This window comes from Neofelis nebulosa, chromosome 9 (genome assembly GCF_028018385.1).
Source record: "Neofelis nebulosa isolate mNeoNeb1 chromosome 9, mNeoNeb1.pri, whole genome shotgun sequence".
Lineage (NCBI taxonomy): Eukaryota > Metazoa > Chordata > Mammalia > Carnivora > Felidae > Neofelis > Neofelis nebulosa.
The window spans coordinates 35,148,935-35,165,734 of NC_080790.1; the positions used below are offsets into that span (position 1 = coordinate 35,148,935).

General features: G+C 40.9%; 1 protein-coding gene across 13 annotated transcripts in view; it reads right to left on the reverse strand.

Moving 5' to 3' along the window:
• Positions 1–16,800, reverse strand: part of KCNG3 (potassium voltage-gated channel modifier subfamily G member 3) — a 63,432-nt gene that overhangs the window by 15,862 nt on the left and 30,770 nt on the right. For 9 of the 13 annotated variants that reach the window (XM_058683191.1, XM_058683192.1, XM_058683185.1 and 6 more), the window contains exon 2: positions 5,032–5,460. In XM_058683191.1, coding sequence (XP_058539174.1) covers positions 5,032–5,460 — 429 coding nt within the window. Of the gene's footprint in view, positions 1–1,742; positions 5,461–16,800 lie in introns of those variants that run through there. The other 4 variants (XM_058683196.1, XM_058683195.1, XM_058683187.1 and 1 more) reach the window with 2 other exon arrangements.

The following is a 16,800-nucleotide window of genomic DNA, read 5'->3' on the forward strand; positions in this document are numbered from 1 at the left end:
AGTTCAGGATTTGTAACTCGAATACTATTCTCCACTAAAAACGTGGAATTCTCCTGCCTTCTGTATGGCAGAGAAGGAAAACACGGAAACCCACCAAAGCTGTCAGATCAAGCTTGTAGCACACAGCTAAAAAATATGTAAATTGAACAATTCATTGTATATTAATACAACAAAAACACCTATCATTACTTATGAGTTCTTTCTTTAAAAACAAATCACCTTGGGGCGCCCGGGTGGCTCAGTCGGTCAAGCATCCCACTTCGACTCAGGTCACGATGTCTTGGTTCCTGAGTTCAAGCCCCACACCAGGTTCTCTGCGATCAGTGCGAAGTTCGCTTCAGATCTTCGGTCCCCCTCTCTCTGCCCGCCCCTGCTCGCAGACGCTCTCTTTCTCTCTCTGCCCCTCTCAAAATAAATAAACTTTAAAAAAAATGAAATAATTAAAGTCTAAGGGGAGGGGAAACTACCTAATACAAAATTGTGTGAAATTTTAGTTTCAGTGTTAATACAATGTTGCATAAATAAAGCAAGATCACTTCTTCAGATATAAATGACATCGCATTACTTAGTTCTGGTAGGTGAAATCCAAATATTTATTCCCTCAGGCTTTCATTCACTAAATGTCATTTGTGTTTTCACTATGCTTGGTATAGTGTTAAATCAAAGGATTCTCACCAAAGCTACTTTAATTAATTTGCTTAAATTATAGCATAAATGCAGATTATCAAGTTCAATTCACTAAAACAATAAACTGACAATTAAATTGACACTAATGGCCCAAAGTTTAAGTACTTACTGCAGGGCGCCTGGGTGGCTCAGTCTGTGAGGGGCTCTGCCCCTCCCCTGCATGCCAGTGCTCGCTCTCTCGCTCTCTCTCAAAATAAATAAATAAACTTAAAAACTCTACTGAAAGTCTGAGTTCCCTATACACTTGTCCCAAGCCATCCTTCCTGACATCTAGGGTGTCTACAAGCAACATTTGCTCTTTATTTGACCTATAAGAAGGGGCTCCAAGGCCCCAAAGAAAATATCTAAAAAGAAATCCTTCATGCTTTCTGATGTTATAAAATAGTATGTCCAAAGACTACTGAACTAAAAATCTGAAAATCAGGTTTCGGGGGCCTGACCTGATACTAGGGTGACCAACTCTCCCAGGTGACCATCTCTCTTGAGATGAAAGGATCTCCCTGGATGGGGGGACCTTCAGTGGTAAAACGAAGAAAGTCCCAGGTAAATCAGGATGACAGCTAACTCATAAGCCACTGGGAGCACAGTTCCTTGGCCGCTGACATTTGGACAAGATAAAGGGCAAAGGAAGGGGACATGGTAGACCAGAAGGTCTCTAGGGCTCTTTAGTTCTTTTTTTTTTTTTTTTTTTTTAATGTTTATTTATTTTTGAGAGAGAGAGACAGAGCATGAGCGGGGGAGGGGCAGAGAGAGACGGAGACAGAATCCGAAGCAGGCTCCAGGCTCCGAGCTGTCAGCACAGAGCCTGATGTGGGGCTCAAACCCACGAACCGTGAGATCATGACCTGAGCTGAAGTCGGATGCTTAACTGACCCCTAGGGCCCTTTAGTTCTAATTTACTGTCACACTATGAAATATTTACACCATATTTGTTTGACTGTATATTGCATACTATAAGTGAATGTACATTTATGTAGGATCAGAGGGCTCTGGAAATATTTTGTGAAGCTATGTATTAAGTTTGGGGTTACAGAAGCTTAACAGTGAAGCACAGCTAGGAGGTTTCAGTTTTTTATTTTTCATTTCTATAACAAAGAGGAAAAATAAGCTGCTTTTAGAAAATATCAAGCCAACAAAGGAAATCCTTCCAACACCAATATCCAATGTAACCCCATCTTCCCCACCTCCCAGGTCACAGGAGACCTAAGGAAGACATCTGGACCAAAACTTAAAAACAGAATACTACTTTGACTTACTGACAGCCACTGTGAAAGAGCGTATTTCTACATTTTTTAAGAAAGGAAGAACTTACAAATGTGTGGTGACAAGTAACTGCGAAAACCAAGAGCCAAGCAAATGCAAATGCCAGTTTCAACCAGCAACCCACAGTACAAAAGAGCCATAAAAGAAAAAGATAAATAAGGCCTTGCATTGTTAAGAGTATGTTGGCTTTTAAAGGCATTCTGTAATTTGTATCTTTAATCTGGAAAAAACCCCACCATCTTAGAGGATACAAAACAAGATATACCTAAGGTTAAGTTACAATCTCACATTTGGTAAAACCAGAACCAACATTCGGGTTTCCTCTTTCCTCACTGAGCATTCTAATAATTTAGGATAACATCTGACTTACTGGTATTAACACAGATCCTAATGAAAGTATCTGTGCTGTGACGATGGAGTTATGAGAAACGTCCAAATGCACAACTGAAAAATCGCCCTACTGAATGGCTTTTTTAAAAGCAGTAACATTCAGGGAAAAGTTTCAAGAAAAACGCCTCTGTTCCTCAAAAATTACAATGTCCATGATACAGTCTCTTAACTCATGAAGTATTCTATAATTTCTTATCATCATTCTTAGTAAATGGGTAGCTGGATTAGTCATTAGACGTCCTTGGTCTGTCACCACCAACAGGAGATTTCTTGTTCCTTAAGGGCAGCCTCAAAGTCTGTGTGTGTGTGTGTGTTCACACATGCGGCTCTACATGTGCACTTGTGGGTGTGGGCTTCTCCTTGCCTCTTCACACAGAAATCTCTCCCCCCAAATCAGTCAACGATAGCATGTGCCCAAACCTGTCACAGACGCTGTGGGGCTATGAAGGTGTGTGCCGGAAAGAGGGCCCCAGCCCTCAAGATAATTATAATTTATTTGGGGACATAAGACATACTTCCATGAAGGCTTCTCAGTGCCAGCAAAATGGATGGCTGCCATGTTTTTATTAGTAATATGGGGATGCTTTCATCTGCATATTATTCGCATGAACCACAAGGCCCTAATCAAAATAGGTAAGAAAAAATAAATCCATGCCATTTATTTCAAATATATTAAAATACAATAAGTAGACAATAAATAACAGAATTTATTTTGAGTATATAATAAGCAGCATACCAATACCAGTGTGCAATAGTAAAAAAGATGGGGTGAGATTCTTTTCATGGCCAAAATGTCACATAAACTCAGAAATTAGGGAAAAGGAATGGTTTTGCTATTATTACCCCAGCAATGGCAATGGCAAAGAAGTGTGGCTTCTTGAGGCTTTTCTCAAACCCTAAACATGTGTTAAGAATAAGCTGCTGGGCTAAGTAGGTTTTTAGACATCCAGGTTTTGGCCCTAATTCCTCCACAGTCATATCCTCTCTTGCCCTGGTTGTCTGCTTGTGCTAGTTGACGTTTGAACTAGATGATAGCTAATATTCTTTTAATGAACACTTCTGTTCTGTAATAAATATATCCAGGCCCCATCTCCTCTCCACCCACCCTCTCCACTCCCACTAAATTGCAGTATATAACATTAAATTATTTGTGAATCTATGACTTTAATTTTTTGTGTTTATATATTAACTTCTTTATGGCAACTGGTTAACAAAGCAAAATCTTAATTCATATTGCTAAATTTTAGCACTAAACAGTCAACAGTTTTATATTATCTAATCCTAATAATCTACCCAGATTAATGTGGCATATTGTTCAATATTGTTACAAGAAGTTTTGGTGTAGCTGCAATTCAACATGGTGAAGCTCAGATCAAACAATTATGTATTCACTGCTTTTAGCTGGCTTAAAACTGGCTTAGCTACATAGCAACCAAGAGTAAGGAAATATTTAATTTCTCTTTTTATGATAATCCCGTGACAACATCTAAATATGACTTTGGTATAAAAAGGCTACATAAACATCCTTTCATCTGCTAAGTCTTATTAAACCCACGGAAAAAAATTAAGAGCAGAAGTAGATAAATATGGGTTGTAATATCAAACTATTTCTATTATCATTCCTATGTTGGAAATATTCTTGTTTGGACATCTGAATGTTAGGACAATTATCACCTAGTCACAGCAGTGAATGAATTCAAGTAAAATGAACTCCAATAAAATGCTAAAACAATACAAGCTCCCCTCATTCTGAAATACTCTGTTGAGTCACTTCAGTAAAAAGATAAAAGAAATCCAAAACGGAAAAAAGAAAACATGTTCAAGCTTCCGTAAAGCTGTATGATAAGGTGAACAATAGAAACAAAAATAAATCAGGGAATTGAGAAATATGCTAGGAAAGTTTTTCAAATACTATCCTTGCTCATATCTAGCTCCATTATACAGTTTAAAATTTGGCCAAATTTTTAAAGTATTTGTTAAACAGTTCCTGCATGTGACATATGTTTCCAGGATACTTCTGACATTGATATGAGAGATTATAAAACATTTAGAAATAAAAATGTTACTCTCCAACAAAAAAAAAAACACTGTAACTTCCAAGCTTCTTCTGAATTTCATAAGATGGGAAAACATTTGGAAAATGGTACCTTTTGGCTTTAAAACGTTCACATACTATACTTTAAAACAAACACGAAAAGTGTAATTGTTCAAGGCAAGAAGAAGACAGGCATAAATAAAATAAGGTCCTAAAATTTATTCTAGGAGTCATTGTTTTCCCTTCACGGTCTCAATCCTGCTTACTCCATTATAAGTACATTTTTTCACCCCTTCAGCTGGGAAGGGTAATTTTCACCCTACCAACATGATGGTAGTACCACTGCAGCACTCACCCAGCAAGAAGCACATGATGACTAGGAAGGAGAGTCAACTCTTTCTATCAAACGAAGTGGATGCAAGAATTGATTTGCAATGCATTAATTTAGGAACTCAGCAGAGAGGCTTCTACTATATCTAGCTGATCTAAACTTGAGCTCATGGTAACACTGCACGAAGCTATGGTAGATAAAAGTGATAGGTAATGCCAAGAGAACAATCCCACTGACAACACAAACTCCTCCAAGAATTCTTCCGGGCATGGTGATAGGATACATATCTCCATAGCCAACTGTAGTCATAGAGATAATCACCCACCAGCAGGCAGCAGGGATGCTGGCGAAGTCCTTGTTGGATGTTTCCAGGTCCAACCCATGTTCAAGAAGCTGAGAAAGTGCACTAAAGATTGCCATGGCAACACAAATGAAGACAAGTAACATAACCATCTCTCGATAACATCGTTTGAGAGTCAAACCAAGTGTCTGGAGACCAATGAAGTGACGGGCAAGCTTAATCACCCAAAAAATCCTCATCATTCTAAGCACCCTCAAGGTGACTCCAGCCCTCTGGAGTTGAGAGTTCTCGCCCGTAAATACTGTCATTAACACGGAGATGTAATACGGAGTGATTGCCAGTAAATCAATGATGTTCAGGGGTCTCTTGACAAACTCACACTTGTTTTTGGAGACGATGAACCTCACGATGCACTCTGCAGTGAACCAACCTATGCAGATAGCTTCAATTATCCTGTCAAGAGAACAAAGGGAGAATTGATCATTTTATTTTTAAGCATTTTAACAGCTCTTAGATATCTTCAGATAATACTACATTGACATACTAATTCAGTTACTTTTTCCAGAAAACATAAAGAACAGACAGCATTACCAACATCATCAGACCCACCAGGACACAACAGAACAACAAATATAATTCAAATGAAAATTGAACTTGATAAAGTTTCTATTTATACACTGCATGTGGTACCACTATTTTTTTTTTTTTTTGCTTGTCACCAATTCTTTAAAAAACTTGATCTCTTATTTGTTGTTTTAAAATTACCTTATATGCAGCTAGCCACAATATGAAATGTTACTTACGTTGTGAGGACAGTTGTTCCCAACTGTGATGTCACTTATGATGTGGGTCAGAATGCCTTTGTTCCTACAGATGGTGGACACACCCAAGTTTTCATCAATTCACTTCTTGGTAAATAAGAGTGAACTCAAGATAATTTCCTAAAATGTTACTCTACTTTCTTTTCCTATAGGCGTGTGTGGGAAACACTGAAGCCGAGCCAGCTTTTTGGGCTATGCAAAAGTGCCAGTGCCCTCACCAGGATGGCCACCGGGTCATGACCATCCTCATCACAAGGGTCGCGGTGGAAAAAAGGCTAAGGACTCCTGCACTGGAGCAAAACGATCACTAAATTTTTCCCAAAGACCCAGCAAGTTTGTTTGTTTTCCATAGCCGTTTTTATGCAACACGTATTCTAAAATATAAGGCCACAGTTTACCTAGAGCAGTATTTACCAACCTTTCCACATCACTGCACACACTGAAAATAATAATATTTACATAGCACACTGTCAGCAACGGGCAGTATTCTCGAAGTAGAAGCCACCAGCCGGGGGGGTGGGGGTTGGGCTCTGGCTACCCTGGCCCTCACCTGCACTCCTCAAGGCTGAGGAAATTAAATCTCAGCACACTGTTTTGGAAGCCTTGATCCAGAAAGGGAGGTAATTCTGAGGTAAGTTTTAGTCAGATTACCTTTTGAAATTCTAAGCAAAAGTTGTAATTATTACAGCATCATTTATTTTTCTCCACATAATTCCTTCCCACCACTGACTTACCCCCCGAACACCAGAAGAGAGAGAGAAGAAACTGGAGTAGGTGGGATGGGAGGGCCCATGGGGCAACATTCTGAAAAGAATGACAAGTGCATTCCACACATCACAAGTTGTGCATTCCACAAGATCACAATAAAATGAACCATGTTCCCCTACTGTAGGGTTGGCAGAACTGTAAAGGTTAATTTTATTTGCTTTCTTTTGAATAGGTAGTAGATTCACATGGTTTAAATTTAAAAGATGAGAAAAGAGAGTAAGGAGGGGCGCCTGGGTAGCTCAGTCGGTTGAGTGACTGACTCTGGACTTCGGTTCAGGTCATGATTCGTGGGTTCCAGGCCCATGTAAGGCTCTGCACTGACAAGCACAAAGCCTGCTTAGGATTATCTCTCCCCCTCCCAACTCGTGCGTGCTCTCTCTCTCTCTCTCTCTCTGTCTCAAAAATGAATAAACATTAAAAAAAAAAAAAAAACTTAAAAAAAAAGAAAGAAAAAAGAGAGTACGGAAAGAAAATTTTCACTCTTGCCCCATCCCCCAGTTACTGGGCCACAATCCCTTTGGAGGCTCTAGAGGAGAATCCATTCCTTGCCTCTTCCAGCTTCTGATGGCTGTGGGCATTCCTTGGCTTGTAGCCATGTCACTCTAGTCTCTGCCTCCATGGTCCGCTGCCTCCTCCTCTTCTGTCAGAGTGTCAAATCCCTCTGCTCCCTTCTCATGAGGATACATGTGACAGCATTCAGGGCCCACTGGGCTAATCCAGGATAACCCCCAACTCAAGATCCTTAATCTAATCAATCTGCGAAACCCCTGATGCCATATAGGTAACACCCACTGGCTCCAGGGATCAGGACCTGCTATCTATGGGGTAAAGAAAGGGGGGAGGATTTTTCAGCCTACCACACAAAGTAACCACACCAAGTCAGCAGAAGTCACAGTTGCCCCCGCCATTTCCCTGTTGTATTACCTGCTGCTCTGCTCATGAATCCCATAACTCTGCGATTGGCAGCAGCTTCCCTGCCCCTACCAGGCCATCAGTAAAAGCTGCTGCCATGGTGGCCTCTTTGAACCTGAGGCTTAGAAAATTGGGAGATTAAATGAAACTTGGCAGATCTAGAAAATCGGAAGCTGCGTTTTTTCAATATGTAGTTTCTTTTTTAATATTCATTTATTTTGGGGAGAGTGCAAGTGGGGGAGGGGCAGGCAGAGAGAGGGGGACAGAGGATCCAAAGCCTGCTCTGCTCTGACAGGCTGACAGCAGTGAGCCCAATGTGGGGCTTGAACTCACGAACTTCGAGATCATGACCTGAGCCAAAGTCAGATGCTCAACCGACTTAGCCACCCAGGTGCCCCTCAATATATAGTTTTAACACACATAATACCACATATCATCTCTCCTTGGTAATGCTCATCGAATATTCCATAGGTTCCCCCATATTTCCAGTCCCCCTGCAGTTAGGCAGGGTCATACGACCAGTATGGACCAATGAACTATGAGCAAAATGACTCTACCACTTCTAGGCAAAAACACTGAAGAGTGAATGCTGATTCTCTTCCCTGCCATGGCAACCTGGAAGTCATGAGTCCCCCTAAATGGCTACAAGATGGTTGGGGCCCCTATCAGCCCAAGCCCCTGAGTGTCTGTATAGAGAAAGACAGACATTCTCCACCCTGACTCTGATTGGATATGATATGTGAGCAACAAATAAATCTTGGTTGTGTTAAGCCACTGAGATTGCTAACTTGGCTGCTATTCTAGGTAATAAGCTGGTAAACACAGTAAGTAGTAAGATGCATACTCAAAAGAGACTGCAGGGGCGCCTGGGTGGCTCAGTCGGTTGAGTGTCCGACTACGGCTCAGGTCGTGATCTCACGGTTTGTGAGTTCGAGCCCCGCGTCGGGCTCTGTGCTGACAGGTCAGAGCCTGGAGCCTGCTTCTGCTTCTGTGTCTCCCTCTCTCTCTGCCCCTAACCCACTCGCATTCTGTCTCTGTTAAAAATAAATAAACATTAAAAAAAAATTTTTTTTTTTTTTAAAAGAGAGACTGCAGCAGCACACAGTGGTGATAGCAATCATTTTCTCAGGTTGGCTGTGGTTAAAACGCCCCAGTCCTACAGCTAAAGTACTGTGTCTCTCCTCTCTCTAGCCACACAGGAGCAGGAGTGCCCCACCTGTTGCCAAAGGCCTGCTGAAGGGGCCTATCAAGCGGCAGACTCACAGTGGTCTTGCAAGGGCCCTCCCAGCAATAAAACCCTCACATTCCACTAAATTAAGAAAAGCAAAAATGCCAATTGTGCCAAAAAATACCAGCACGTGTTCTAATTATTTCCACCAAGAGCCAAAGTTGTTCGGATTAAAAACGAGGAAATCGAAATGGTGTAGAATAAACTGTCGGTAAGGGAATTTCAAAGAGGTAAACTCCTTTGTAATGAGGCCCTCTGGGCTCTTCCTGCCCACCCCCCCAAATCAGATGCAGTTTATCCAGAATTCTCTGCCAAAGGGATGAATCAGTGAGAAACCCCAGGCATCCCTCCTTCACCCAGGACTATGCCAAGGCAGTCTCCAACAACAAACACGACAAAGCCTGCCAAAACTCCCCATGTTTCCAAATGGCATTCTCGCCAAAGCCACCACCACCAACTGCTGGAAAACTGAGTACTGTTTTACTGAGTGCTAGCTACAGCCAACAAGTGGGTACTTCCAAAAGGTTACTTCTATAAAAAACAAACGGGAAAAAAGAACTAAAGAAGACACCGAGGGACACCATATTCCACTGAAGCCCATTTTGATTTCTTTTGAGGCCCAAACACAGAAGTTCGTGAATTCATGGCTAATAAAAATATTCACCACCTGTTGGAGCCTTTCAACGCTGGGCACTGTGCTAAGCACTTTACAGACATCACCTCATTGAATCCTTTTCTAGAGGGCTATGAAGTGTGCATTTCCCCTAATATCTCCATTTTCCAGATGATGAAACTGAGCCTGAAAATTTAAACATCTTTTCCAAGGTCACACAACTGAGATTATAGTGGCATGTGTAAGGAGACCCAGCTCCCCTGGGCTTTGAAGCTCTAAGAAACATTTAAAGATGCTAACGATTTTGATGGCAACGTTCGCTGTGAACGTGAAATGATGTGTGTCAATCTTTCGGTCTCCACGGTTTATGTGTTAGAGCAGCATTTTTCAAACTGTCAGTTCTTAACCTGTTAATGGATCAAAACTGACCTTTTTTTTTTTTTCTTCCAGAAACTGAGTAGCAAACATCAGAGTGCAAAGTATAGTTCTATGAAATTTTTGCTTTGGTTACGTATAATTGTACCTTAAGTTACAACGTAAAACATATTCCTTCCTGTAGGTACTGGAGCACCACAGCAATTGCTGGCTAGCATCAGTCATTCAACCGATCCCCCGTGATAGAAGGCACATCTGTCCAGAGGTTCCAAAAGGGAGCAGATGCTTTCAGTACTAACCAGTTCTACCGCTCACCCTCCCACCCTGACAAAACCCATTTGGCCATTAACTGTGCTCTGTGGGGTAAAGGTAAGTCTCTGCGTACCACCTGCTCATCTTCTTTCGTCAACATTTTATTATGAAACATGTCAAGCAGGGAGCAAATTCACTTTAAATATACTTGCTTATCACCTATTAACCTCTCTACGCATCTATTACTTTTTGTATTTTGACTGATTTTTAAATATTTGCTTATTTTTGAGAGAGGGAGAGAGGGAGAGAGAGAGCACATAAGCAGGGGAGGGATAGAGAAAGAGACAGAGACAGAGACAGAATCTAAAGCAGGCTCCGGGCTCTGAGCCGTCAGCACAGACCCTGACACTGGGCTCGAACCCAAGAACGGTGAGATCATGACCCGAGCCGAAGGTGGACGCTCAACCAACTGAGCCATCCAGGCGCCACCATAGGCACAGAGTTTCAGATTTGCAGGATGAAAATATCTTTTTTCTTTTTTTTAAAGAGGGAAATGCACTTGCCTCTAAAAACTTCAAAGTGCTTATCATCAACTAGAGTTCAATATTTGTTTCTTTTTTTTATGTAAACTTCACATGCAATGAAATGCACAAACCCTAAGTGTACATTCACGGAGTTTTGACAAATGCGTAGCCTCTATAATCTAAACTCCTATAGAGATGCAGAGCATTCACATCACCCCAGAGATGTGAATTTTTTATTATTTTATTATCTTTATTCTATTTGTTAGTTTACTGTTTTTGTTATCTCCTTCTCTTATTTCCCAGACCCATCAGACACTTAGCATGTACTCAACAGATGTTTGTCCAGTATGACGTAAATAACTTTGATCGAACTCAAGAGCCCGGGATGGCCACTCCACAGGCACAAGAAGCCTTCTGGTTCTTCTGGACCCTTAAGGGATAATTGAAGCACACCATCAAAAACATCCATTCAATTGGACCCTTGTATTATACCATACACAAAAATGAACTCAAAAATGGACTATAGACCTCAAACTATGAAACTCCTAAAAGAAAACATAGGGAAAAAACTTCATGACATTGGACTTGGCCAATGATTTTTTGGATATGACACCAAGAGCAGAGACACCAAAAGACAAATGGGAAGATATCAAACTTAAACACTTGTGCATCAGAAGACACAGTCTGTGAGCAGAGTGAAAAGGCAAACTACAGAATGGGGGACGTTATTTCCAAATTATATATCTGATAAAGGGTCAAAATCCAGGATATACGAAGAATTCCTACAACTCAACAACAAAAATCAAATTACCTAATTAAAAAATTAGCAAAGGACATGGAGTGTCTGGGTGGCTCAGTCGGTTAAGTGTCTGACTTCAGCATAGGTCATGATCTTGAGGTTCACTGAGTTCAAGCCCTGTCTGCACTAGCAGCACAGAGCCCGAATTGGATTCTGTGTCTCCCTTTCTCTCTGCCCCTCCCCCGCTCATTCTCTGTCAAAAATAAAAATAAACACTAAAAAAAAAAAAAAAAAAAAAAAAAAATCAATGAATGGATAGGGGCGCCCAGGTGGCTCAGTTGGTTAAGCAACCGACTTCGGCTCAGGTCATGATCTCACAGTTTGTGAGTTTGAGCCCCGCATCAGGCTCTGTGCTGACAACTCAGAGCCTGGAGCCTGCTTCAGATTCTGTGTCTCTTCTCTCTCTACCCCTCCCCTGCTCACGCTCTGTGTCTCTCTATCTCTCAATAATGAATAAATGTTAAAGAAATAAAAATTTATAAAAAATAAAAACAATGAATGGATAAACAAAATGTGGTGTATACATACAATGGAGAGTTATTCAGCCTTGCCAAGGAAGGAAACCTGTCACATGCTACAAGATGGATAAACCTTGAGGACATTATACTACGTGAAATAATTCAGCCACAAAAAGACAAACGCTGTATGAGTTCCCTTTTGTGATATCTAAAGTAGTCAACCTCACAGAAACAGAAAGTAGAACGGTGGTTATCAGGGGCTAGGGGGACAGGAGAAAGAGGAATTATTGTTCCATAGGCACAGAGTTTCAGATTTGCAGGATGAAAATGTTCTGGAGATCTATTTCACAACAACATGAATATACCTAACACTACTGAAATGTACATATAAAAATGATTAAAATGGTAAATTTTACTTTTTTTTTTTTTTTAATTTTGATTTAAAAAAAAAAAAAAAAAAAAAAGGCAGCGGTGGGATTCAAACCTACCAGAGACTGGAGCCAGAGCCTCAGACCACTGAGCCATGCTGGCAAATGGGGGGAAAATGGTGCTGGCCCTGTCATTAATTAACTAGGTAACTTATTCTGCTTTACCTCAAAAGGATTTAAGGTGATTGCTCTCGTGATGTGCACCAAGAAGAACCTGATTCAAATTCAAAACCACAGGGACAATTAAGAAAATAGGGGCGCCTCGGCGGCTCAGTTGGTTAAGCATCTGACTTTGGCTCAGGTCATGATCTCACGGTTCATGAGTTCAAGCCACATGTTGGGCTCTGTGCTGACAGCTCAGAGCCTGGAGCCTGCTTCGGATTCTGTGTCTCCTTCTCTCTCTGCCCCTCCCCTGCTCGTGCTCTGTCTCAGTCTCTCAAAAATGAATAGACATTTAAAAAATTAAAATAAAACAGAAAAATAAAAGAAAAATATAAAGGCACGTGGGTGGCTCAGTCAGTTAAGTGTCCGACTTTGGCTCAGGTCATGATCTCACGGTCCATCAGTTCAGGTCCTGTGTCAGGCTCTGTGCTGACAGCTCAGAGCCTGGAGCCTGCTTCAGATTCTGTCTCTCTCTCTCTCGCCCCTCCCGCACTCACACTCTGTCTGTCTCTCTCTCTCTCTCCCTCTCTCAAAAATAAATAAACATTAAAAAATTTGAAAGCAAAAAAAGAGAAAAAAATATATAAACAGCCAACGACTGAATGTTTTTACTGGATAGTTGACTTGATAAAGCTAAATGAACTATACAAACATACAAGAGAACATACAAGAGAACAGAGAACCATCTGAAATAGTTATTACACACACATTATATATTTTATACACTTATATGCATATGCACATCTATACATATGTAATTATAACAAAGCTATATTAAAAATAAGAACAATATCACAATGTATAATACAACATAAGAAAATGTTGTATTAATTCAAATCCCAATAACTCTTTTTCCTATTAAATTATCTCTTAAAAATGTTTTCTATTCTATTTCTTTCCAGTTTTACTGAGACATGATTGATATATTACATTGCATTAGTTTTAGGTGTACAACACAACAATTTGGTCTATGTATATACTGCGAAATGATTGCCACAGTAAGTTTAATTAACATCCATCACCTCACAGTTACAAGTATTTTTTAAGATGAGAACTTTTAAGATCTACTCTCTTTGCAACTTTTCGGTACTGCAGTAACACAGTACTGTTGACTATAGTCACCATGCTGTACGTTACATCCCCAGAACTACTGATCATGTAACTGGAAGTTTGTACCTTTTGACACGTTCACCCACATTTCTCCTACCCCCACGCCCCTCCTCTGGCAACCATCAAACTGTTCTATCTATAAAGTTTGGTCTTTTGGGATTCCATAGATAAGATTATAGAGGTTTTTTTTTTTTTTAAGTTTGCTTATTTATTTTGAGAGAGAACACGAGCATGGGAGAGTCAGAGAGAGAGAGAGAGCAAGAGAGAATCCCCAGCAGGCTCCTCACCGTCAGCGTGCAGCCTGACCCAGGGCTCCCACCCACAAACCGCAAGATCATGACCTGAGCGCTAAACAAGAGTTAGACACTTAACCGATTGATCCACCCAGGTGTCCCAAGATATACAGTATTTATCTTTCTTTGTCTGACCTATTTCACTTAGCAAAATGCCCTCAAGGTCCATTCATGTTGTCACAAACGGCAAGACTTCCTTCTTTTCTATGGACGAATAATATTCCATTATATATGCCACATTTTCTTTATTCGTTCATCTGTCAATGGACACACATTGCTTCCAAAGTCTTGGCTGTTGTAAATAATGCTGCAACAAACACGGGGGTGCACGTATATTTCTGACATAATAACTTCAAATTATCTTTAAACTGGAATAGGATTTTAAGGGTTCAATTTATTTTAAAAAAATTTTTTTAATATTTATTTTTGAGAGAGAGAGAGACAGAGTGCGAGCGAGAGAGGGGCAGGGAGAGAGGGAGACACAGAATCTGAAGCAGGCTCCAGGCTCCGAGCTGTCAGCACAGTCCAACGCTCAAATGACTGAGTCACCCAGGCACCCCAGTTATCGGCAACTTTAGGACTTTGTACTGTGTAGGCATGAAAAGGAATAAGGTGCATTACTGAGCTTTGATGTGAAACATTCTTCAAGACGTATAGATGTAGAACAGTACATAATTATGCTGTAATTGTGTGAATGTATGTGTATGCACGCATGCATGTTCTGGAAGGCTACTTCAAGAAACTGGTAACACCGGGGCGCCTGGGTGGCGCAGTCGGTTAAGCGTCCGACTTCAGCCAGGTCACGATCTCGCGGTCCGTGAGTTCGAGCCCCGCGTCAGGCTCTGGGCTGATGGCTCAGAGCCTGGAGCCTGTTTCCGATTCTGTGTCTCCCTCTCTCTCTGCCCCTCCCCTGTTCATGCTCTGTCTCTGTCTGTCCCAAAAATAAATAAAAAACATTAAAAAAAAATTAAAAAAAAAAAAAAAAAAAGAAACTGGTAACACCAGTTGCTGCCTCTAGGAAGAGAGCCTGGGAACCTGATGCAGGATGGAAACCCACTTTTTTACTTTCAATCCCTTTTGTACTGTTAAATGCTTGACTGTGTGCACATATTATTTTTCCAATTTAAAAACACTTTTTTTTTAAGAAAAAGTAAAAAGCATGCCCAAATAGAAGAGCAATCACCGTGATGGAGTTGTCAGCAGCTTGAACCAGCCAGCACAACCCCAGGAGTGCCACAAAGGGCACACCCTTCTACCCCAAGCTTTCAGACTTAAATGTATAACGCATTTCCAATCACATTTCTGACAGGCACAGAGAGTGTAATAATACATGGTGTAATAAAAATTTCCAACAAACTGCACATCAGTGTTCACCACATTACCTAGAATGTCTTTTATATCCCTACAAGAGTTTTCTCCACAACAATAAGTTAAATGGGAAAAATACCAGAATTTTTAAAACAAATCTTGATTTTTCTTGTGCACTTTAATTACCTTTAAAAAATCCATGCCAAAAAAAATCCATACCATTCATATCTTTTTATCTTCCAATCTAGATCAATGAGAATAAATAAAAACAGATTATGGGCCCACTCAAGTACCAAGCATCTTTCTCTAAATATACATGTACTAATTAATCCACAACAACTAAATGCAGTAAGTTTTGCTATTTTCACCACTTATAAATGAGGAAACTGAAGCAAAGAGAAGTCATTTGTTCATGCCACACAGCTAATAAATGGTAGATTAATAATATATATTCATAGACCACCTGGGTGGCTCAGTCGGTTGAGCATCTGATTCTTGATTTTGGCTCAAGTCACGATCACAGGGTGGTGGGCTGGAGCCCTGCATCAGGCTCCACATTGAGCATGGATCCTGCTTGAAATTCCATCCCTCTGCCCCCTCCCCTGCCCACACACTCTCCCTTTCTCCCTCTCTATACACACACACACACACACACACACACACACACACACACATATATAATATTAGTAATAATTATTATAATAATAACTGGGTGGCTCAGTTGGTTAAGCGTCCGACTTCAGCTCAGGTCATGATCTCACTGTGAGTTCAAGCCCCGCATCAGACTCGCTGCCGTCAGCACAGAGCTGGCTTCGGACCCTCTGTCCCCCTCTCTCTCTGCCCCTCGCCTGCTCACGCTCATTCTCTCTCAAAAATAAATAAATGTTGGGAAAAAAATTGTTTAAGTAATATATACTCATTGGTTGTGTACTACGTTGAGTCCTGGCTGGGATCTATGTATTTCCTTATTGCTGTAATCAATGTATACTTGTTACTTTATGTTCCTCCGTTGATATTACTGTGCTTACTCATGCCTGTGTTTGGATGGCGATTTCTTTAGAATATGTGGCAGGATATGGAATAGTGATAGATAGAAAGGCCCTGGGAGTTGAGGATTGGCTATGCAGGACTGGGCTCTCTCACGGGAGGTTTAAAGAAGCTGCTATTATGCTGCTGGACGTCTTCTCCCTATGACCACAGGCACTGGGCTGCCCGTGCTCCTTTACTCCCCACTTAGTAGACAGGAGCATGCACTTCTCTCCCTTGCCTGAGTAAAATGGGGCTCTACCTCCTAACTGCACAGCATAGTTTCTCCTCTGTCATTTCTCTGTCCTCTATTTTAACAACATGGGTACCAGATCCACATTTCCTCTTTACAAATAGGGACGAGTGATCTTCTACAAAGGAACAACCAAATTCTTGACTATACATCCAAGGGTCACAATACCTGCTCTGCCAGGACAAGGGGCTATTCACCATATATAAATCCATCAAACATCAGAGTGTGTTTCTGTGAAAATCACAGGCAATTAACAAATAACCCTGACCTTCTCCTTCAGGCATAATAATCAGTCCCATTTTCAACCCAAATACATGAATTAAGTGCACTGTAGTAGAACCTGAGTATCTTGCTAGGAACTCTGTCCTGCTAGTGTGACTTAGTAGTGATGGATTCTAAAACCTAAGGAATAAATGGTTATGATGCTTTGGCAATGTGGCAGTGTGTGTAGGGGGGACGAGGG